At 39.8% G+C, this 24,459-nt stretch overlaps 1 protein-coding gene across 18 annotated transcripts in view; it reads left to right on the forward strand.

Annotated features, from left to right (window-relative positions):
- Positions 1–168: 168 nt before the first annotated feature.
- LOC138763606 (single-stranded DNA-binding protein 3) overlaps positions 169–24,459 on the forward strand; it is a 189,855-nt gene continuing 165,564 nt past the window's right edge. For 6 of the 18 annotated variants that reach the window (XM_069938034.1, XM_069938042.1, XM_069938041.1 and 3 more), the window contains exons 1-4: positions 170–349; positions 675–747; positions 957–1,018; positions 4,137–4,221. In XM_069938034.1, the coding sequence (XP_069794135.1) occupies positions 294–349; positions 675–747; positions 957–1,018; positions 4,137–4,221 (276 nt within the window). In that variant the 5' untranslated portion in view covers positions 170–293. Of the gene's footprint in view, positions 350–674; positions 748–956; positions 1,019–4,136; positions 4,222–24,459 lie in introns of all 18 variants that reach the window. The other 12 variants (XM_069938037.1, XM_069938040.1, XM_069938047.1 and 9 more) reach the window with 3 other exon arrangements.

Here is a 24,459-nt window from a genome sequence, read left to right on the forward strand (position 1 = left end):
AACTGGCCAGTCACTCCTGAGGGAAACACCCGCCCACCCATCCGGGTTTGATTGGTGGAGGGATGAGCCGTCCAAGCGTGATTGACGCCTCAATTGGCTGGCGGCGGAGACTGACGTCTGAGCTCGGCGGCTGATTGATTGCGCTTCGTGTCACTCCAGTGGCGGAAGGCGGGGCCGAGGCCGCCTTTTCCGCTGCCGGGGTTGGGCTGCGTGCGCGGACGCGGCGATGGGGTCGCCCCGGGTTTGATGGTTTGACAGGTGCCCGACGCCAGGCAGCTCCTTCCCCAGAAAGCATGTTCGCCAAAAGCAAAGGTTCGGCGGTGCCCTCGGACGGGCAAGCTCGAGAAAAGTAAGTTTCTCTTTTGTTATTCGGGAAATCCAACATTTCTCAGCGTTTGCAGGCTCCCCGGGGCCGGGCAGCGGCCGCTGCAAATCCCCGGGATTCAATCGCTTTTCATTCTTCTTCTTATTTGTTTTTGACTCGCACGCTGCGCGTTTCCGCTTCTCTGAAGAAACTGAATGAAGCCGTGTGTCCGGCGGGTCTGGCTTGGTGCAGCGCCGCTCGATGACAACCCCCACAGATCCTCACTTGCTCTCTCCCTCTCGCTCCGCATTCCCGCTGTAATAAATAGATAGCCTTGTAACCGGCTCCTTTGTGTCTCCCTCGCCTGCAGGTTGGCTCTGTACGTGTACGAATATCTGCTTCATGTCGGGGCACAGAAATCTGCACAGACCTTCCTCTCAGAGGTAACTACATGTCTCCATCACTCCGCTTTAGCCTTTGTTTCTCAGGCGGACAATCTCGCCTCCATTTTGAATTGTGTTAACCTTTTGCCATTTATTGTGGCTGCAAAACCAAAAAAAAATCTATTCAACTGACTAGTTTTGAACGCAGTCCTCCCTCTCCCCGTTTTCCTTCTGGACTTGGTCTGAGTTTTTTTGTTTTTGGTTTGCAGATACGATGGGAGAAAAATATTACATTAGGAGAACCTCCTGGGTTTTTACACTCCTGGTGGTGGTAAGTCGATAATTTTAAGTATCCCACACAGGGCTTGTGCAGAGTTCCCACCATGGCTCCCAGTGATACCTTAATTCTGTGGCCTCACTTGTAACTTTGAGACAACATTATAACTAATGTAGCATTACAGGGAATCAACACACACAAAGGGTTATACTGTAATAGCAACAGGCATCCTTTGGTTAAAATCATAACATTTTGGAGGTGATTACATGACCAGTAGTTAAATCATTTAGTTTGCGGTGTTTTCAAAATTGTAGTGTGCAGGATTGGTTTACAATGAAATGTGTCAGTTGTGATTGAAGTTTTAAGTGTTGTCTCTTTTTTGTAAGCATTACACAGTAGTGTTTATAAACTTTTTGGTTTTAAGACTGGGGTAGATGCATAGGTTATTTTCTCTTTGCAATTATGTTATTCTGCATTGTTACTTGAAGAGAATCCAAGAAAAGTATTGGTGTTTAGATGGGTGACCAGAACTGGTAGATTGTTTAAATTCTGCGGTGGTTATCTAGACCTTGAAAGTTGCATCACGTGTGGGGGAGCAAGAGACTTGGTGTGCGCTGTTTGGAGGAAGCATCATCCTCCCTCAAATGACTTTTTGCCTTTTGCTCAGGTGTAATTCTACAGGTGGTAGCAGTTGTGTAGAATCTTATTCAAATATCCATTCAGGTTAATTGACTCCTGATGCCTATCAAAATTAAAGATTTCAAATGCTTACTCAAACAAGAGTTATTACATTGAATGTACTTAGAAAATCCTTTTTCCAGTCACCTGTTACTCATTTTCTTCCACCAGACTTCTTGCTCAAATTCAGAGGTACAAATCTATTTTCTCACTGGGTTAACATTGTTGGGATTCATTTTTCCTGTTGTGTGTTTTGATGGAAGGTATTGGAGTGAGCAAGATGCATAACATCTTTTGTGGCTGTGTGACTTCATTGTTTTTAAACTGGATTTGAAGTGAATTGGAAGTTGTGTGGCGGAACTGGAGACATTTTTGTACACAAATTATGTAAATTGTCTTTTGAGTAAACAAATTCTTGATGTGGAGTAATTTAGTTGCATGTGACTTTTCATTGGTAGGCTGCTGCAGATTGCTATTGGGTGGTTGTTGTTAGTAGACCCTGAATCATGTATGTTTACAGGTAAACAAGTGCATTTTTGGGTGGGCTTGGTCATTTCCTGATTCCATTTGGTTGTATTGGCATTATTCACTATGGGCACATTCCCTCTCATTGGAAACCATATTTATTTGATTTTTGGTTACATTAGAAATTTTGGGATCCATTTCTTGGGGTGTGAGTATCATGCCTGATCATTTCCTTTGTCAATTACAAATACATTGGAATGTATAATACATTCCTTGTAATGTTGATGCAGAAACCGTTATTATTCTGTTTCATGGGGAAATGTACTGTTTTGTTTTCTGCAATGCTTGATCTTTAACTTGGCTTTTTGGGAAACCTTACTACAAATACTGGGATGTTTTCCCACCCAGTTCTTGGTACTCAGCAGGATATTCTTTGTTTATGTTAATAAATCCAAGTTCTCCAGTAAGACAAAGATTCTGAATCATGGTGCAATTAATTTGGCTGTTAATATTTTACAGTTCATCTTCAGTAAAAAGTGTACTTATTCATACCGTGCTTTCTAATTTTGCTAATGAGTTGTCCATGTCTGGTTTGAGAACTTATTGATGTGCTTTTACAGTTCTCTGAGTGGACACTTGGTGCTTGGAGCTACTTGTATTTTTAGAACTTTTTAAAGAAATCTTTGAACTTCATTTGGTTTGAAACTGCATCTTTTACACAACCAAGAATATTAATCAGATGACCCATTTGCATTCTTAAAGTTCTGGTGAAAAGACTCCTGTTTTGGTTATTTGGTTCAAATAAAGTACATTGCCAGAGCCAAAACTGCTGGAGGAAGTCAAGTGGCATCTTCATTTAGATGGGGTTAAGGCAGAGGGAGAGAATGGATTGTCCCAAATTTTGCCTAATTTGTTATAATGAGGATTTAAGCTTGAGAATAAGTTGACCCAAAAGAACAGTGTTTAATATAGTTAGTGAGAGTTATTGTGCATTTATTAGTCTGTGACTTGACTAATCTTTCCTTAGATGGGGTACAACAAATGTCCTTAGTCACCCTAGGGCCAGGGAGATTAAGACCTAAATAGAGATACTTGTTTTTCCTATTGACATATATTTGTAAGTTTTTTAAAAAATGCATGCTTTCAGCAATTATTTGGTCAACTGTTGTGACATTTCCTTGTGTGAAGTTCCTTGAGATACTGTGGAATCTTAAAGGTGCAACATAGTAATGGAAAATAAGAGAGAACATTGTTCATGTGATAAAATATCAGTTGGAATAGAAAAGGTAAAGGTGTACTGCATCTGCAGGACTGATTCATGAATATAAAGTGACAAAAACATGTTCTGGTATAGGGAATCGCAAGAACAGAAATTAACATATGGAATGGTTTCATGATTTGAGGCAAAAGATGGAGTTATTCAGGTTGGAGATTTTATGTTGGGCAATGTATGTTTACGGTTTCACATGTATTTGCAAATTGGGTAAAGAGATGAGGATCCTGGTGGATTTGGAAGTTACAGCTTTGGATTTCAGACATGCTTAGTGGGAAGAGATAGATAAGTGTGTCTTGATGTTAAATCCTGGGATGGTACAAGTAGTCTGATTTTTTTTAAATAAGGTAGGATTTAATTTTGATGGCTGGGAAGTGGATGTAGTGTAAGTTGGTGAGGTGGGAATAATTTTCTGGAAATAATGATAAACTAGTTTCACATTCCCATTTTCAGCGAGGTAAATGTTTTGGGAGAGCACCTGAGTATACATGCCAGGTAAGAGCTAGGGGATTTGCAAATGTGCAGCACATTAGTATGAATGGAAATGATAAACACCTTGAAGTAGACTGAGAAGCTGATAGGTTGGAATTTAAACCATTTCCTCCAAATATTTTTTAAAAATTGTAGATTGGGTTGATTTTTGTTTTCAAGGACCAAAATCATTGTATTGGTCTTGGATGTGATAAAGAACTGTATTTACCTGCATGAAACATTTCGGAATGAATGAAATTATTCATCTTTTCTTTTCTTTGTCAGCGTATTTTGGGACCTTTACTGTGCAGCTCCTGAAAGGCGAGACACGTGTGAACATTCGAGTGAAGCAAAAGCCTTTCATGATTATGTGAGTTAATTAAAAATCTTCCGAGTGATAGTTGCCAAATTGTTTGGTCAATTCTGGAGTAAACTTTTTGGAAGAAAAATTTCATCAACATTGGTGCGAATTGCTGATTCTTTTTCTAAAGATTGAAAATAATTGTGATTTTTTTTCTTCTGGCCTGTATTTCCTTGAATTTAACTTTGCAAGAGAATTAGTTTGGATACATTTGCTGCAAACCTTGATGACCCTATATTAAAAAACCAAGCCAGGGTGAATAAATAGTTGTTTTTTGAAAAGTAATTTAGTTGCATGTGATTTTCACTGGCAGACTGCAGATTGCCATTGTATTAAAGTAAATATTTTGATTTAAGGTTATTTGAGATCTTGAGTTTGTTGTAATTCTGTGTAAAGAGCTTGAAACATGGTCTCAGTATAAACAGGATTTGTCTTTTGGTTACTCTCTGCCTGCATACTGGTACGTGTAATGATTTTTCAGCAGGTGCTTGCAGGACTTTCGTACAGTAAAAGTCCAGGATCAAACTGCTTTGAATCTGAGGTCTGCGATTGAAGCCATGAGAATTGTGTACTGGAGATTGTTCTGCATAATTTAAGAATACTCAATTAGAATGTATTCATCATGGAATGTAAATCATTTTTATGCAGAAGGGGAATAATAGCTTTACAATGGGGTTGAGAGAAAAAATAGACTTGGCGTTTAACGATGCACAAAAACATTGGAATTTTTTAAGCATTTGACATTATGCACTGAGAATAAGAAGCTTTGTGATATTTTATTACTGGTGAATAGAGTTATTTTTGTGGATGAGTTTGTCCAGTAATGACACATGCTCTGCTTGGCACTGGGCTGCCATGACTGTGATAATGCTTGTGATAATGAATCTGCTTCCTTGGTATAATGCTTGTTCCTCAAGCTAAACTATTTTTTGTGGAAGTGTTTTATTTTGGTAAATATGTGGGTTTATATAAATGCTGTTATTTCAACGTAAGCAATTAGGGCTTGTGTGTTCTTCGGTGTATACCAGTTTAAAATGTGGAAAAACCTATGTGAAGTTCTCAATGTGTCAAACACCTGCCAACAGATGTTGTGTGATGCTCTTTAATACAGTTGCTATTCTTTGGTGCGCTCAGCAATGTATCCATGTCTGTTGATGTGTCACTAGTTTAGCTTTGTCATTTGCTAATGGGACATGAAGTAGCATTGGTGTGACTGTGTCAGAGCAAATGCTGTCCTTTCCCAGCATGACTGCGTAAGAGACAAGAAAATTTATAACCCTGGCACAGGATTTTGTGTGTTGGCCAGGTGACAACAACCTGTTTATGATTAACTGCACTGCAGGTGGAACTGAGTAGTCAGAATCAGGCTGAAGTGACCAGTTGAGTAACAATACTTTACCAGACTTGTAGCAAAAGGCATTGAAGCACCTATGCTGTATTATTTTACCTTGCCACCATGTCCTCGAGCTGTATCAAGAAGAATGCATAAATGTAATTCCAAATTATGTACTTTTCCATCTTGTATGTAACCTGCATCAATAGTGGGATAAGGTACCCTTGTATTTCTCATGCTTTAAAAAAAAAAATTACACAGGAGATGACTAGGACAGTATATTTAGAACATTCATTGTTAAAGTTACCTTGGTAGGTCTCAACATATTTGTATTCTTTAGCAGAGACCATATTTATTTTACTGTAATTACTAAATCTATGAGGGGATAATTATCACCAAAGCAATTTTTTTTCGCCATGCAGGAACATCTGAGGTGTCTGATTTTTGAAAAGTGTTGATAATTGCAGTCAGAAAATCTCAGTTTTGAATAAGGAAAGGTATTGGGCTCAGAATCTTATCTGATTCCTGTTAGTGCACTGACTATATTATCTCTTGGCATATACAGAACTGTTTGATGTATGTTTCAGTCCTCTTGGTGAGTTGGTTGATCTACGACTAGATGGGTGGCTTGGGTGCTATTTATGCCAAAATTTCTCTAGGATGTAATTTAAAAACAAATGGCTGTAACTCCTGATTCTCATAATCATGTGCATGTCATTGAAGAGCATTGAGCATAGAAAATGTACAAAACCGATGAAAGCTGAAGATGCCCATCTTCAAGTAAGATGGGATAGGAAAAATGAGGGGATTTCATTTTGTATAAATAGCCTTCACCCCAAAGTTGAACCTTTTGACAAGTAAACGGCCTTTTGGCTAAGATCAAGTGAAGTAAATGAAATTAGAGCAGAATTTGAAGATGCTCAATTCCGACTTGATGTTTGTTTTTAACATCCAAAGGTTTGTGGTAATATGTAGTCCTACTAGGTTAATTTGTGATTATTGACACACATGTTTGCAGCTCTGCATTGAGATGGCAGTTGATTGTTGAACATTGGTTGTTGGCTGTCCATTATGTTTTGAAATTGTGTAAAATTAGCTCCTGATCTTGATTACTTTTAAATGAGCTTTTGCTGAGAGTAGTAGTGTTTGTCTTAGGTTCTGGCACTTGGTAGCCATAGCTGATGGTATTCTCAGCCAAGGTTCATGCTAAGTACAGTTCAGTTCCTCAGCTAGTATTTTCATTGAAAATCCAGTGGAAGCTGTTTAGAAAGAAATAATTGATGGGTGAATGACATACCCATGAAAATTCTGCTTTGTAATGTTTATGGACTGTAGCAGGATTGCAATTATAACTCGAAGCACTATGCCTCCAGAAGTACCTGTGTAAGTGTGATGAAAAGATCTGGAAAATAGGTTTCTGAATGCCCATGTAAATGGCACTGGAGAGTATCCACTGTAATTGTTCAATGACAATGTTCGCCATGAAAACACGTCCACTGTAATTGCTAGTTTTGTGCATCTAGATCTTGTGTCACCATCCTTGTAGTTAAATTGCATTAATAATGAGTTTATTGTATGTACATAACTATAACATACAAATGCACCAAAATTCTTGCTTGTTACAGCCACATAGGTATCACCCAGTTTAGAAGTATACATTGTTACAACAATATGCCAAGACAGATAAATGGGTAATATTCAAAATTTTTTTAAAAATCAAGTGTTTTATTAGTTCAGAGATATCTTGGTGGTAGTAATAGGTTAGGATGGTATAGGAAGGCTCAAGAGCCTGATAGTTTTCAGGGGAATAATTGTCCTTGAAGCTAGAGGTGCTGAACTTCAGGCTTCTATACTTCCTGTCTGAAGATAGCAATGTGCAGATGTTATGACTAGGATAAGAGGGGTCTTTTATTATGTTGGCTGCCTTGAGGCAGCATCTTGCACACATGTCTTCAATAGATTGGACCATGATACTTGCAATGAACTTGGCTAGCTTTGTCAGTTTTTATAGGCTCCTGTGTTTCCAAACCAGACTATGATAAAACCACTGGTAGAAGTTTAATATTCATCAACATCCCAAATCTCAGACAACAGAAAGAACAGACATTGGTGTTCCTTCTTCATTGTTGCCTCTGTGCTAGTTCCAGGAGAGATCCTCTGATCAAGTGCTCTCCCATGCTATCCCATCAATGAGACTGGTGTGTAGTCCTTTGGCCTACCACTCCCCCTTTCCTAAAGTTCACAATATACTGATGTTGAGAGCAAGATTGTTCAGGCATCACACAACCATATTCTCGAGATTTCCCATTATTCACTGTTGTCAGCGAATTTATAGCTTGCGTTGGAGTTGAACTTGGCTGTACATCATGAGTGTGTAGGGAATAGAGCAAGGGACTAAGCACACAGCCTTTGGGTGCCATTATGTTGATGGTCAGTGAGGAGAAGGGAATGTTGCTGGCCTGCACTGTGGTCTGCTGATGGAATGGATGACAAGAATCCCAGACCGCTGCACTTAATTATTGGTTTTGCTAGTATGATGGAGTTAAACGCTGAGTTGGGGTGGGGGTGTCAATGAACGTAGATGTTCTTGAGGTGTGGGTGATCTAACACCATGTGGAAGTCCAGTGAGACAATATCCACTGTTGATCTGTTGTGAAGATAGGTAAATTGAAGTGGAGCCAGATCTGTCTTCCGTAACCAACCTCTCAAAGCGAGTCATCACACTCGACACAAGTGTCACCAACTAATGGTTGTTAAGGGATGTCACCTAACTCTTGGGCACTGATATGATGGGTATCCTACATTATCAGTAGGTGACTTGATGTCACAATTAGAATCATCTGATGGTTTTGTATGAATTTAATTGGTTTTGTGGATTTATGAACTGAAAAAACATTCTTCCTATATCAAAATTATTTTGCACATTGTTTAAATTTTGCTGCTTCTCAAGCTATCAATTAGACCCATATTCGGCTTTATCCAAGATCCAAGTCAACTCCTTGATCGAGTGCTCACTCCTGTGTGCATTTGTGGATTGTTTGACTGTAGGAGTAGCAGTAAAGCCTGTTTTGACCTTGTAAGAATGTTGTAAAAAATGAAAGCACAATGCTGGAGAAACTCAGCAGGCAGTGTCTTTTATGTAGCAAAGATAGACACATAACCAATGTTTGGAACTTGAGGTGCAAGCCAAAAAAAAAAATTCCTTAAAGGGCTCAAGCCCAAAAGTTGGTTATGTGTCTATCTTTGCCCATAAAGGACACTGTTTGACCTGCTGAGTTTCTCCAGCATTGTGGTTTTTACTTCAGCCACTGTGTCTGCAAACTTTCATGTTTTAATTTTTGTAAGAATGTTGTCCAGCAGGGATTGGTGAATAATAGCTGGGAACAAGTGTTTAACAACTTTTTTTTTTGTTTCCAGACTTGGAACGTAAAATCAATTATTCTTTTTGCAGAGCTTACTTGAGTGAGTCTTAAATTTGAGATGTTCTAGCAATATATTTTACAGGGTGACATGCTTTACCTACTAATAATCAAAAGAGTGTGTGTGGTTAGCTGTAGTTTATGATCACTTTGACATGTCAACTGCATTTGTGTGCTCTTGTTCCATGGTTTTGAAAGAGACTGCTTTTTTGTACATGATGTCATTCTCTTGAACAAGTTGAAGCTGGGTTTATTAAAACCATTTAATTCAGGTGTAAATTAATCCTTGCTGCTAGCCCAAAAGCCAATAACTGAAACTGGGATGCAGCTACATTACCAGGATTTACTCCTGAAAGGCAGCCACCTGTCAGCATCATTTTTTTTTTGCAAGAGGTTGAGGTGAGTCATGGAACATACTCTTGTCATCAACTCTGTGGTTACACTCTCAATTGAACTGTTCCTGATCTCCCTGACTAGGACAGGACAAATGAGCGTACTGCTCTACCCCGTGAACCACTGAGTTCTACTTCAGTGCTACTTTTTGTACCTGATGTTCATCTTGAAGTTTTCTGTAAGAATTTTTTGATAATTGTTGTTGTGGATATGCAGCTTGGTGTAAAATACACTGTAACATAGACCAAACATGCCATTACTTGTGTATAATTGTCAGTTTACATTTCTGAGGTTTGAGCTTAATTTGGTGAAAGACATTTTTTAACCCTGACGACTAGCAATGAACCCGCTCGTTGCTGCGGTTTAGAATTGCAGTCGGTTTGGCATTCTAATGGGTTCCTGGTAAGTTGAGTTTGCATTGTTTTTAGTTATTGGACATGGTTCAATAAAAATAGCTTTGAAAGCTAGTGAAACTGATGGACTAGTTAGCTGGATACAAGTTATTTTCATTGTGCTATAATGAGCAATGTGACAAACATTCTGCAAGAGCACAAATTTTGTCTATCAACCTGGAGAAATGTCCCGGTCAGCAGCAGAATGTCAAGTGCCATCACGGTAAGCACTGGTGCACCTCAAGGCTGTGTACTCAGCCCGTTCCCATACATGCTACTGACCCACAACTGCATCATCAGATCCAGCTCCAACAGTGTCATCAAGTTTGCAGATGACACAACAGTAGTTGGCCACATCAGCAACAACGATGAGCTGCTCTACAGAAAAGTGGAAAATTTTGTGAAATGGTGCGATAGTAACAACCTGAGTCTCAATGTGGAGAAGACGAAGGGGATGATCATGAATTACAGGAGGACCAGGAACGTCCACATCAACAACTCTGTAGTGGAGAGCACCAAGTTCCTTGGAGTTTACTTAACTAGTGACCTATTGTGGATCAGAGGTCGATTCACAGGACCATAAAAGTGGCAGAGAGGATCACTGGAGTCTCCCTCCACTCCTCCCACCCATCCCCCAATCAACATAATCTTCCAGATCATTGTCTGAAGAGGGTGCACAAAATTATTGAGGACCCCTTCCATCCCCACGCCCAGCATCTTTAAGCTGGTCTTGTTGGGGGAAGAGATACAGGAGTATCAGAGCCAGGTTTACCAAGCTGGGGAACAATTTCTTCCTAAGGGCAGTGAGAATGCTGAATGACCAAAGGAACTGCTCACACCAACCACCTGAGACTTGTGTACAAAACAATATTTATTTATATACTTACGGGTGGCGTAACAGTGCAACGCCTTTGCAGCGCCAGCAATCGGGAACCAGGGCTTCAAATCCTGTGCTGTCTGTAAGGAGTTTGTACATTCTCCTCACGTCTGTGTGGGGTTTCTCCAGGGGCTCCGGTTTCCTTCCAATGTTTGAAACGTACTGGGGGTGTATGTTATTTGGGTGTAAGTGGGGTGGCATGGACTTGTGGGCTGAAATGGCCTGTAACTGTTCTGTATGTCTAAATTTAAATTTTAAAAACAATACTTGCCCTGCATATGTATTATTTGTCCGTATGTATTATGTCTGTTGTCTGCGTATTTTGCACCGAGTACTAGAGGACACTGTTTCGTCAGGTTGTACTTGAAATTTTCCAATGTGCTGCAGTGTTTTATTTAAATTTGCGGGGGGGGGGGGGGTGAAATGCTGTGCAGAATGACCAGGAGGGGATTTGTTTAGATAATAAAACATTGTGGTATTGATAAAGCAAGCAACAAGAATCGTTGGAAGCAATTGGGAAGATTAGGGACAGGTTAAAGTGTTCTATCCTTGAAGGATGGAAAGAAATTTGTGGAGACTTGTTTGTACAGATTTGAATACTGAGTCTAGGTTACAATGGAGGGTCAGAAGTGGCTTGTTTATAGCAGATGAAGCTACATCATCTGAAGTATGTGCAAGGGTTAGACTTAAACTCCACATTCTGCTTAAATTGTTTTGAGCAATCACTTGCTATGTTATGCTCCTGGAATCTTGGAGGTATCAGTGATGCAACTAAATGGGTAATACAAATTGGAAATAGCATATGATCATGGGGTAACAGTTTTACTTGAGTTGGGCAAATAAAAATGAACCAGATATTCTGGTTGCTGGTTAATGCTAATGGAGATCTACGACGTCTCGGAAGCCTGAAACAAAGAGTAGCTCTTTGGCTCTTTGGACCTGTCCTGTCCAATTACAGTTTGACTCTGATTATCCAAAATGCTCAGTTATCCCAAATTCTTTGGACCTGGAAATGACATCTCTTTGGCTCCAGATGTAATTTGGATAATTGATGATTTCAGAAAAATAAGAAATTCTTATTTATCTGAAAAATTTCGAGCCGAAATAAGTCCGATAAGTGAGGATATCCAAAACGATCAGAAACTCTCAGTTATCTTGTTTATTTTTTAAGTCGAACTGACGTCACTGGTTGAAAAAAAATTGGAATTTTGGAAAAAACTCTGAGTAGAATTTCAAGCTTTTTTGGTGAGAATTAAACATTTCATGGTTAAAAGGCCTTCCCTTGTTTGTTGTTTAAACACTTAAAAATTATTTGCTGTTGCTACTGGGCTGTTCTTTTTTTTAAAAAAAAGAAATGACCAGTTATCTGAAAATATCGTTGATCTGAAATAGGCCCAGTTCCAATCACTTCGGATAACTGGAGTTGTACTGTATTTTCATCATGGCAGATCCTCCATCTCCACGTTATATTCCAGCTTTCTCTCTTTACCCTTTGATACATTTTACATCTTGCTATCTTTCTGTGTGTGTGTCTGTGTGTGTCTGTGTGTGTCTGTGTGTGTCTGTGTGTGTCTGTGTGTGTCTGTGTGTGTCTGTGTGTGTGTGTCTGTGTGTCTGTGTCTGTGTCTGTGGGGGGGTGTGTCTGTGGGGGGGTGTGTCTGTGGGGGGGTGTGTCTGTGGGGGGGTGTGTCTGTGGGGGGGTGTGTCTGTGGGGGGGTGTGTCTGTGGGGGGGGTGTCTGTGGGGGGGTGTGTCTGTGGGGGGGGTGTCTGTGGGGGGGGTGTCTGTGGGGGGGGGTGTCTGTGGGGGGGGGTGTCTGTGGGGGGGGGGTGTCTGTGGGGGGGGGTGTCTGTGGGGGGGGTGGGTGGTGAGGGGGAGGAGAGGAAAGTGTCTCTTCTGTTTCTGTTTTGTCCCAAATGTCTTTACACCATATCCACAGAACATGGTACCTGGTTTCAGACAGGACAACCAGACAATATATATTCCCTTCCTGCAGCCATTCAAGCTCAGTAGTATTTTGCATGTGAATAAATGAGGAGTCAATGCATTTTCTACGAATATGACATTGCTGCAAACTTATGAATCATTCCTTTGTAACAAGTAAACATTTTTATAGGAGATAAAACTGTTCAGTGCTCAAGATGTTGTCTCAAGGCTCCATATAATTACAGTAAGACATCCTTTACTCAGGGCCTCTTGCAATGAAGGCCAATATACCTGCAAGTGTGGCAAATGTCACTATATCAATAATGCTCTCCCTTTGTTTTTCTGACCAAAGTGGTTCACTTCAGATTTATCCACGTATGCTCCATTTGCTCTGTATTTGGCCACTCTCAAAACTGTCTAAATTTCCTTGGAACCTCTTGTAATTTCCTCGTGACTCAAAGTGTAACTGTTTTGTGTCACTGAAAGGCTTAAAAACATGGCTGTCAATTCTCTCTTCCAAATCATTGCAGATTTTGAATAGATGAGGCCCAAGCTCTGATCCCTACTCTCTTGTAAGTTGTCGTTGACCATACCATTAAAGATTTGTTTGTTCCTGTCTGTCAAATAGTTTTCAATATACGCCAGTATATGTGCTTTAATTTTCCAGATTCATCTCTGTGTGACACTTCACGATGGCAGTGCTATTGTGGCTACTGTAACACACTTACCTGTATAGCACATCCACTCATTCTCCTATGTGCCACAAGTTACATCCTCAAAAAAAAAACTCCAGTAAATTTCCTTTATCAGTTTGTTGACTTTTGTGTAATCCCATTTTGATTTTCTTGGCATTGTTACCACATCCTTCATAAACTAGCATTTTCTCTTCTATTATGAGGTTGACTGGTCTGTCGTCTCCTGCTTTCTCTCTCCCTTCACTTTTAAATCATGAGGTTTCATTTGCCACCTCCCCTGTGCTGGAACTGTTTCATTATTTCCATGACTATCCTTTTTTATTACTCTGGGATTCAGCTCATCAGATGCACATATTTCACCAGCACAATTGTTTTTTTTAAAAACACCATCACAATTTATTTTAATTCCTTCTCATTTCTACTTCTGTTTGGCATTTCTGGGAAGTTCTGCCCAAATATTTGAAGGCAATTAAAGTATTTGTATAATAAGTTTAATTTATCTTCAACTTTATGAATTATCCTGTTTCTTGATTTTCTATTTTATTAAATAGAAGCCTTCACTTATATGCTCCTTCCAAATTTATGAATTTTGATGATTTAATCTTCCAATTTTTGTAGAATTCTAAACTGTTATAACCCTGAAGTTTGCGTTTTTGGAAGCTGTACATGACTATGGATCTAATATCCAAGACATTTGTTGGTCGTGGTTGGGTTCTTATGGAATATAGAACTGTTGTCATTGTAATTGGCCCTTAAATTTTAGCCATTGTCTACCATAGTCATGCTTTTCAGTGAAGCTTCTTATTGTAACAGTCTGTTCACATCTTGTACATTCATAGTATAGGTACGGAACCTTTTATACAAAATTCTGAAAACTGAACATTTTAATTGTATCTACAGTATATTTTCAGGCGTTTAGCTTAGTTTGAGCCAGTTTAAGTTTGAAGTTTTACTGTATATTTTACTTAAAAATACAGGGATTGTCCTCCAGCAGAATTTCAGCAATTCCACTGAAAGGGTATTTGACAGAGAGCAGCAGCATGGCTCAGGCAGGTGAGTGGGGAGGGAGTGGCAGTGCGGTGCAGGCGGGCGAGCAGTGAGAATGGCAGCATGGAGCGAGTGGGGAGGGAGTGGCAGCGCGGCGCAAGCGGGTGAGCAGGGAGGGAGTGGCGGTGCGGGCGAGCGATGAGAATGGCAGCGGGGAGGGAGCGGTTTATCTTTGTCATTTTGGTTAAAAGATTAAGCACCTGTATCCTGGAAGTTTAAGATGCTAGTTTTGGATTGAATTACTTCATTTTCCACTTTTAATAAATAATTCTATCATGTTGTGGTCACTCTTTCACTAAAAGACTTGGCACAAGAAGATTATTAATAAATCCATTCTCTCTGTGCAATACCCAAACTGGAATATGTACTGGCCATAAATATAATCATAGACAATAAATCCTCATGTACTATGCTACAGTTCCTCATTTCGATTTACCTGTGCATGATTTACCCTTGTTGCATGATTTTCTTATTTCCTGTTTGAGATTGTCTGCTACATTATCATTGTGTGGAAGCCAGTGGACAACTCCCACCAATGTTTACTACCCTTGGTGCTTGCTGCTTTGCTCTGCCCAAACTGATTCCACATTTTGATTTTTGGCTATCCCTTCTCAATGTTTGATTTTTATGCTTTACCAACAATGACAGTCCTTCCTCTTGCTTTGGTGTCCACTGATATCAACGTCAGCCAAACTGATGCCTGTTTGAGCTTGACACCCGAGAATGCTTGTTCTGTGATCCACTAACAAATCAATACTTTCAGCAGGGGTTGGGAGGGCAGAAATGAGAAGAAAGTGAGGGAGGAAACAGCTTGCATGAAACAGCGATATCAAGATTGGTTTAGAAACTGGATGGAGCATCCTGAGAAGGGCTACTAGACTCCTTTTGTATGATGACTTCCTGTTGCATCATCAAGGCATTTTTGCACCTGAAATGCCAGACTGCTTATGTCAGCAGATTTATTTACTTGTTGCACATAACACTTTAGGGGAGGCCAGCCCTGACCTGAGGTGCTTGTGTGTGCATTTTTCAGCATGGGTAACCTTGCTGATGTTTTCCAGCATTGGATTAGAAGTTGGATTATGGTCCAGCAACATCAACATGTTTTTGCTTGTGAGATGCAAAATCGAATCCTCTCTACATTTTTTCTGTATTAAGCAACTGCTCTGTTTTTCTTAAAAATCTCGAGATACCCAATGTAATTTCAATTGAAGGAACATCAAAAACATGATTCCTAGTTTTAGGGGAATCGAGGTGAGTTGGGGGTGGGGGGGGGGGGTGGGAATGAAATGGCAAATAAAGGATAGATTTTTAAAAAATTCCTCAGAAGTGGTGCCCTAAAACTGTCTTAGTAGCCAAATGCTAGATAATGATATCTTAATAGTTCACAAACAGATGGAGCATTTGATGGAAGTGAGTAAAATTTAAAGAGCATTGTGCAGTTCAATACTGTTAAATGTTTTCTCATTTTTTAAAAACTGATAAGGTTTTTTATGGAGCCTATGAATCTGCTTCCTCCTTCATTGTAACATTACATAAATTAAACTAGGATTAAATGAAACATTTAATTATGCTCCTTTTTTTGTGTCCTGGGTACACAAATATATAAGTACCCCTCATAGTCAGGTTAAAATTCTCATGTGCCATACAGATTCGGATGAACCCATTAGCTTTTGGATGGAAGGCTATGATTTAAACGGCACGGAGTCAGAAACCAATGGTTTCTTTTACGATTTGCTCAAATGTGGATGATCTGTGTGTATATGTTTAAAGGTAATGTTTTCCAATTCTTCTTCTCTTTCTGACATTTTATGGAGTATATAAATTTATCAAACGTTTCCTGGCTGTGGAAGTTCTAGTAAAATGAAATGGCACATCATATTTTTGGTTTGGAGATGGCACACAGTGTTAAATGTAAAAACTGCGTGGTGTTGTGAATGATTAATCATGTTCAGTAGTAACAACTGGTTGAAAAAATGCTGGCCACTGTCTGACTTTATTTTTCTGTTCACTACCCTGAATAGTTTTAAGATATTGGTAAAGGAGTAGGAACACAATCCCTTTGTCTATATGAGTAGCCTTGTTCACCATCCTAAATTGAAATGTTAGTTTTGAGTAGCAGTATCAACAGAGCTGTACGTAGCTGTTGCACAGTGTGAGCTGCCTTTTGTTTGTAGAATGTTGCTCATTGTGGCACAGCCACGTGTAATAGGGGCCAGCACTCTGATCTGTCTTTGTGTTAGATGGAGACAGCTATTGCTGGCTAAGTTGCACTTTGACGCAAATGACCTTCACTGGGGAATTGGGTAGGTTCAGGAGGGTGGGATCAGGAATTGTTTTCGGGGTAAAGATCTTGGTTACAAATTTGTAGCTTTTGGTGATGTTTGGGCCTCCGTCCAGATTCTTTCCACGGTCTCTGTTTCTGAAGGACAAAAGGAAGACAAAAGAGAGAGATTTGCAATTCGTATTGGAGGCTGCAGTATGATTTGCTTTGTGAACCACGAAAGAGAAAACTCCAGTTATTTCAGCTCTTCTATTCAAACGGGGCATCTGTCCCTTGTGTGCTTTTGATAGGACATCGTAAACTCTATCTGTGCTTTCTGAAGTGGTGGTGTATCTGAATGTATTTGCTTTCTTTAAGGTGAAAATGCTGAGGAAGAATTGGTGGGCATCACCCTGCTGAAGATTGCTAGAAATCCCAGCATTTAATTTTGCAGTGGGGGTAGGGGTCAATGAAGAACAGGAGTGTGTGTCATGCCACTTTCCATTGCCAGTTTCAGCACTTACCGAAATTTGATTTGTTTTTGTATTTGTCAAAAGTTCACTTGCTCAGTTGAGGAGCACAGCATCAGCAAGAACCAGCTGTACTTGCGCCTCTTTTATTCTTTTGCTGGATGCCAAATAGCCTGTCTTTGTTTTGGGCTAATTAAGAGTTGCAGTCGGCCAAATATTGAAAAGCAGATTGGTTTACTGCGAAGCTTAGTGTTTTCACAGTTGAGAATCTGATGTAAAATTCAGTGGTTTGGTATCTTGCTGCTCACAGCTGAATTTGGGGTTGTTCAGGTGGAGCCTAAATAAGTAGTTGCAGTCTGTGGACCTCAAGGGATAGTGGCTGGTTTTTGACTTTTTCCAAATGTCTACTTTTGTACAGAGGTCACTGAACGATGATCAGGAGGAATTTTGGCTGATGTTTTTTTTTTTAAGATCTCCACCCTAAACCACAGAGTTTGGGTGGGCACACCCCTGTTCTCTCCCCAGCTAAGATCAGCTAATTTGTCAGAGACTGATCTTGTAACTATCTTGTAATTCATATGCTTCTATTTCAAACAAAATGCTTGGTGAGATTCAGAAGTTGATCTTGTGGAAAACTGAAAAATAAATTACAACATTTCAATTTTCTCTGGGCCAGAGCAAGTCCCATGCATATTGAAATATTGTAGGTACTGTACTTCATAACTATGCATTTTTAGAATTGAATAATTCTAGAAAAGTTACCTGGTGCCAAAGATTTATCTCGTCTTGGTGCCTAGTTTGTCCTTAAACTTGAATTTATCACTTCAGTAGCTCTTCATCAGAACCCAACCAAAGTCGTATCTCAATTCTGGCCACACATGATGTTTACGTGCCTTTTTTTAAAAAAAAAAGTAATTTCCTCTTGTTCTTTATGGAATTAATCTAAGCAGCACTGGTATTGTCAGACAGACTATTAGCAGACATTGTACAGTACTTTCTCACCTCAGTTAAGTTCAGAAACAGTTCATTTGCATTCCTTTTATACATTCTATTCTCGAAAGCGCCTTAAATCTGAACATTGTATGATGTATAATGAGACATTAAAATTATTAGCATCTTAATTATTTCCTGAATGATTGCTACAAAATTTTATCTCAAGTTTCCTTTATTGTCATCTAATAGGACAGAACGTGTAATATTACACAAAATTGCCGCCTTCCTGCCATAAGGCAGAGTCTCCACTGGTTTTGCCTGTTGCCCTTGCAGTAAGTGAAAGAGAAGCAAAAAAGTTGCCGAGAGTTCATGAATTTGCTTTCAGCGCACCTGCTGTCTCTGCAACTGCACAGATTTCTGTTTGATTCATCGGCAACCTGACCTCCAGATCTTAACCTCTGACACAATCAGGAAACCTTGGGGAGTCCTGGTTGTTCTCAGTACCCTTTTGAATCCCAGTTCTGATATCTGGTCGCACGCAGGCTGTGCAGGTCCTCAGACCACAAGTTACCTGCAGCTTGAGTGAGCCCCTCGCTGGTTCATTGTCATGGTCACTGCCTTGTAGGGTTATTTCCTCTCCTTGTCCTTCCCTAATCAGCTGCACCCAGGCATCTGCAACCTATCAAGACTGCTGCCAAGCACAGGCATTGCCATCTTGGGCACAGACCTCCGCATTTGCAGGATTTTACTTACACCATCAGCCTCTTTAACAGGCTGTTTCAAACAATTTCTCTTTAACAGGTATTACAATCATCATCAATAGAGGTGAATGGTCAGACTAAATTCTCGCTTTATATTCTGCTTCTAATATCCTACCTTGTACTTGTGCTGAAATTTAAAAAAATAAATAAATTCTGGAACAGGAATCATGCCTATTTGAATAAAGAGAATAATCCCTTTCTCTGGGATGAATTCTCCTTCATGCACCTATTAATAAGTTCAAGTCCCTCATGAATACCAATGTGGTTTTTGCTGCTTTAGCTCTTGACGTTCTTCTAGCAGTTCTATCTAAAATTGGATCCAAACAAAAATTAAAATCTTCTCCTACTAAAATATTCTCATGTGCCTCTGCTAAATTTGAAAGTGTTTCCTGTATAAATTTTTCATCGTCCACATTTGGTGCATGAGAGTCCATAATCCAAATATATTTGACAATGTACCATCACCTTTCTCCCTGCAGGATCAGTTACTACATTTTGTAATTGGGAGATTTTTTTTTTTCTCAACAAAATTGCCACTCCTTTTGCCTTGGAATCAAATGAAGAAGCTGCTACGTTCCCAACCCAGTCAGTCTCTATTTAGCTTCAAATGTTCTTTATAAATTAAATGTGTTTCTTGCAAAAAAAAAGCTAAGTATGGTCCCATTTTCTTAAAATGTGCCAATACTCTCTTTTCACTGTTCCGTTTAGCCCATTAACATTTAAAATTTAAAAATTTCACTATATTACTCATCCCGATAACCTACTCCTTCCTACACCTGTGACTCCTCTCTCAACTCTAATTCAATATCCAATGTAATGGCACGCAGTTCTGGCAATCTAGATAGAGAAAAGAAAACAGACTTACTTCTCGAGCATGCATTTGACCACATTTATAACTATATGTAAACAAAATAACCTCCCCCCCCCCCTCAATCCCTGTAAGTGTTCTTGAAAAATTACCCACACTAACTCCCTCTAGTTTAAGGGTTGTGGCCAAGGTCACTATTACCCTCATGATACAGTAGGATTCAGAAGCTCATCTCCTCCTCAACCCTCCTGGTATGTTGATCTTTAATTGTTTAATACATACATAAAATAATTTTTTTAAATTAAAAGTGGTGGAATCTTTCACTCCAGAAACTCTATCATCCACATGCTGTATTTCTCCCTGCATTTTTTTCATTTTCCCATCTAATTTGTCAAATTTTCTCTTCATTTCGTTAACAGCATCCAGGTCTTTATTTATTTCTTGTTTCACTTCATTAAATTCTTATTATTAATAAATCAATGCTGGTTATATCTTCTACTTTACGTTTACTTTTAAAAGTTTTAGCTTCTTTCACTGTCTCCTCTTCTAACTGCTGATCTTCCTTATCAGCTTCTTCTCTGCTGGTCCATTGGGAACCTGATTCCTCTTCTTATGACGGCGTTTCTGAAGGCCCTGACTTTTTGCACATGCATGATGTGCTTCTGGGTTCTTCTCTAATGCCATTTCTCCGTTGCTGCAGGAGAGGGACCTCGGCAGAAGCTCCCTTGACAGTTTCACTCACCCAGTGAGTAGCTCGAAAACTAGCTTCCTGCTTCTGACTTGCAGTAGGCCTCAGATCTCTCTTGATTTTGTCATGTCAGGCTCCAGGTAAGGCACCAGCAGTTTTATCTTTCTTTTGGAGGCTTTTTTTAAAATGGTGCAACAGTGTTTAAATGTACTTTAAAAGTTTAAAATATTTCTTATTCGGTACTTTTTCGCTGATTTACCAGGCGGGTCAGCTTCTACGTCCTAACCCTATACATCACGTGATGTCCCCCATCACTTCACTTTAAATGGAAACTTACAATTGCATGCCACCTGGTAAAAATTAAGGTGTCTGAAAATAGTTTAGTTGGGGAGTTCCAGAACCCATTGTCTTGGCAGCTAAAGGAACAAAAGCCACTGGTGGAGATGAGGTATTTTTGTCCCTACTCTAATGGTTTCTATTTGCTCTCACCTCATTACTGGGCTTGATTTTGTTGGGGGTTTCTCCATGTGCTTCCTTGACTCAATTCATTTTAAACATTCATAGCTTCCCTTATTGGCTTTCATCTAACTTGGTTTGATAAATGACACACACTCTTAAGAACATACACTTGTGTCCCTAATCATTTTCTTCCAAACAGATGTCTCATCTCTAGACTCCTCTCAGCAGTTCTAATGAAAAGTCATTGACCTGAAACATTAATTATGTTTGTCTTTACAGCATGATCTGCATATTTCCAGTACTTCCTATTTTTATTTCAGATATCCAGCATCAGGTTTTTTTTGTGCTTTGTTTTTTTTCTCTCTAAATGGGATAATTTTCATGTGCATCTTTTCTTGTTTGAGTTTCCTCTTGGGTTTTGTCATGAGCTGTATGATCATGTTTTCACTTAAATCTCTAATCACTGACATTGTTACTACCATAATTGATGACATACAAGACCCTCCTTTTTCCTAAAAATTGCTCCAAACCCCCCCCCCCCAAATCAAGTTTTGTATACAAAGGTGATATTTTGGTGCCGCTACCTTCCATGGCACACCAAAGTACAAATGTAGTGGAAGCTTATATCTACAAGATGGTGACAGGAGGAAAGCACTGAAGCTAATCACCCAACTTCAAGAAGCCCGCGGAGATGCTATGGCTGTCCGGGAAGTGGGCCTGCAACTTTGCGGACCACCTTCCCTCAGATGGCCCGTGCTTTCCAGAACTGCCGTTCAATTCCCCCGGTGAGATGGCAGCCCCCCGCTAGCAGTGCAACAACACCCGTGTTTCTAGTACATTCCCATGGTACAATCACTTGCTTTGAGGGGAGCATTGGGCCTCAGTGATCAGGCTCTGCGCTGAGCCTTTGTTCGATGAGCACGGTGCCCTGAGCAAATTGAATGAGGCGCAAGAGTGGGTGGCAATGAGTGAGTGAGTGGCTTGTCAAGCGCTTGCTCACTGCCACCGCTAAAATTGGGGGGGGGTTTGGTTCTTGTATGCCGTCAAATATGGTAATTGTACCTTGCTATTCCAGTGTATTTTCTGTCCATATTGGTTCCTCTTTTACGCATCAGATCTTCAGTTTTGATATCTCTTCTGGGCTTTGATTGAAGGGTTTATCATTGCCTTAGTTGACTACTTCATCTACATGATGCCACTTAACAAGATGATACGTAGACACAAAGTTAGTTTCTCCAAGCACTCAAATGAAACACAGCTGTATGTCTCCCATCATTTCCCTCAACCATTCCCCTGCCTGTTTTTTGTTGACTACTTAGTAACTGATGAACAGTAATTTCCTGCAAGTAGACATCAGGAATTTTGAAGACTGTATTTGCCCTTGCTGCAAACTCTGACCTTCCAACTCCATTTCCCCTTCCCAGTCTCTATCAGCTATTAGTTTCTTCTTGATTGAACTTCCAGCTTTGTTCCTTAGTTGCAAACTCCATTCTATAACATTAGCTGCTGATGGATCTATCCTATCTCCATGATGAATGGCTATTTTAACTTTTCTTCCTCCATACGTGTGAGCTCATGACATCAACTTCTATAACAATGGCAATGTTTCTCACTTTGATCTACATTTTTCTGAAAAATTAAAATCAGTTCCTTGTGTTTAAATCTCTTTGTTTCCTGTTTTTACAACCTTCACCATTCCTCTGAGCTTATTACAGTCTTCTTCCAACCATTGGCAGAAGTAGCTGCAGTTGACTTCTAGCCTTTGGAATATTCTCCATGAATATTCTCAACCTTATTGTCATCTTTAGACAATCTCCAAACAACAGTCAAAACCCCTGCTTGCACCTGGCTTCTTTAGATTGACCTCTAGTACTGGTTCAATAATCTCCATTTGATTACACAACCCCCTTCCAAGTCACGCAGTGTAGTGGCAATTTAGACCAAACCAAAAGTGGTGTGTAGGGAATTTCTTTTTGCTGAATTCTTCACACAGCTGCTTCAATATAAAATTTCTGGTCATTTGAGATGAACTTTGTGCTTTTTTTTTCCTTCCCCCCCCCATCTCCCCACCTCTGGTAAGCCCCCAGTTTCCTACATGGCCCGGGATAGATTTTGATCCAGTTTGGAGCTAGTGTAGTTCAGAAATAAATGGCTGATGTTGCTGTACATCTGATTCAACCTGGTTTGATTCTAATATGTGTGAAAACAGAAGCAAGTTGTAATTTTATTACCAGAATTATAATTCCATGGAATTTCATTGATGTCTCATTTGGATAAGAATTTCTGTTTCTTGATGATTGTAAATGTTTGGAAAAGAGCAAGTAATTGTATATTTACAATATCCAGTTTCTTGCAAAGGGAAACAAAAAAATCCACCAGTTGATGCTTATTTAAGCAGCAATAATGTTTTGAGAAATCAGTACTTGTACCAGATTGCAGATACTCTATTGTACTTGTATTATGGATCATGATGAATGCTAGAAATACAGATTATGGAAGATAAGTTCATTTGGATATTGAGAAGAGTGGAAACAGAGGCTCTCTTTTTGAACTCACATTTTCAGTTGTTTTTCTTCTATTGTGTTTATTTCAGAAATGTGAAAATTGGTGATCTTTTAAAGTTTTTCCTGTGTACTGAGACCAGTCACAAGATTGTGTGTTTAGTTCCTTTGTATCAACAATGATGACAGAAGTTGGGACAGGAAGCCCTTCCCTATCTATAAACAGATTGGTGAATCGGAAGTTCCAAATAAAAACAAAAATGCATCAAAATAGGAAAAGAGGTTAGTGTTCCAAGGGAGAACCTTGTTGAAAAAGCTAAAGTTTTGTCGACTTAGGGAAATGTGATACTTTGCAGAAAAGCTAAGGTTGTATTTCTGTTTTGCTTAAAGAATGTTAAGGGCCTATCTCATTGGTCTGGAGACTAGTTGGCGACCTGGTGGCCACTCGAGTCTCCGCTAGTTGCGGAGACTAGCCGGGTCTCCTGGGAGTCGCGGGAAATTCAAACATGCTCTTTTTTTTAGACTTTTTCCAGTCTCCAGCAGGTCACGGAGACATCGCAGAGACATCTCCCCAGTCGCGGACAAAATTAGTCTCCGCGACGTCTCCATCAGTTGCGGCGACGTCGTGGAGACTAATTTTGTCTGCGACTGGGGAGATGTCTCTGCGATGTCTCCGTGACCTGCTGGAGACTGAGGAAACGTCTCCCCAGTCGTGGACAAAATTAGTCTCCACGACGTCGCCGCGACTGCCGGGCGAATTGGTTGTCACCTTATCTGGAGACGTCTCGGGCGTTCACCTGGCATCGCCTTGGTTAGAGCGCAAGCCATTTTTTGATCTCCCGAGTTGTCGCGGCCACATCTCCGCCAATGAGATACCAGTGTTAGTAACACAGGGAAGTTGATTTGTCTCCTGCTAAGTATGATTTGGTTGAGTTATTGAACAGTAAGTGCATAATAACAATAGTTGAGGCCAGCAAAATGGAGATGACTGTCCTCAAAACCAATAAACTGAGATCTTAAGGTGTATGAAAAAATAGATATTGATTTTTTTTATAGCTTAACTGCAGTTACTATAATTTGATTGTAACTATTTTACATCTTTTTGGCTTTGAATCTGTTTCTTGGTTTTCCTTTTGATTTTTCCTTTTCTTGCTTCTGAAGTAAATGATTGCAGTCTTCAGGCACTGCATTCATATGTGCCTTCCTTTACATTGTTTCTTGATGCGAAATGCACAAGGAATGCTTGTCCTCCTTCACTGCTCCTATCTGTAGCCTTGGAGCAG

Source organism: Narcine bancroftii, chromosome 5 (genome assembly GCF_036971445.1).
Source record: "Narcine bancroftii isolate sNarBan1 chromosome 5, sNarBan1.hap1, whole genome shotgun sequence".
Lineage (NCBI taxonomy): Eukaryota > Metazoa > Chordata > Chondrichthyes > Torpediniformes > Narcinidae > Narcine > Narcine bancroftii.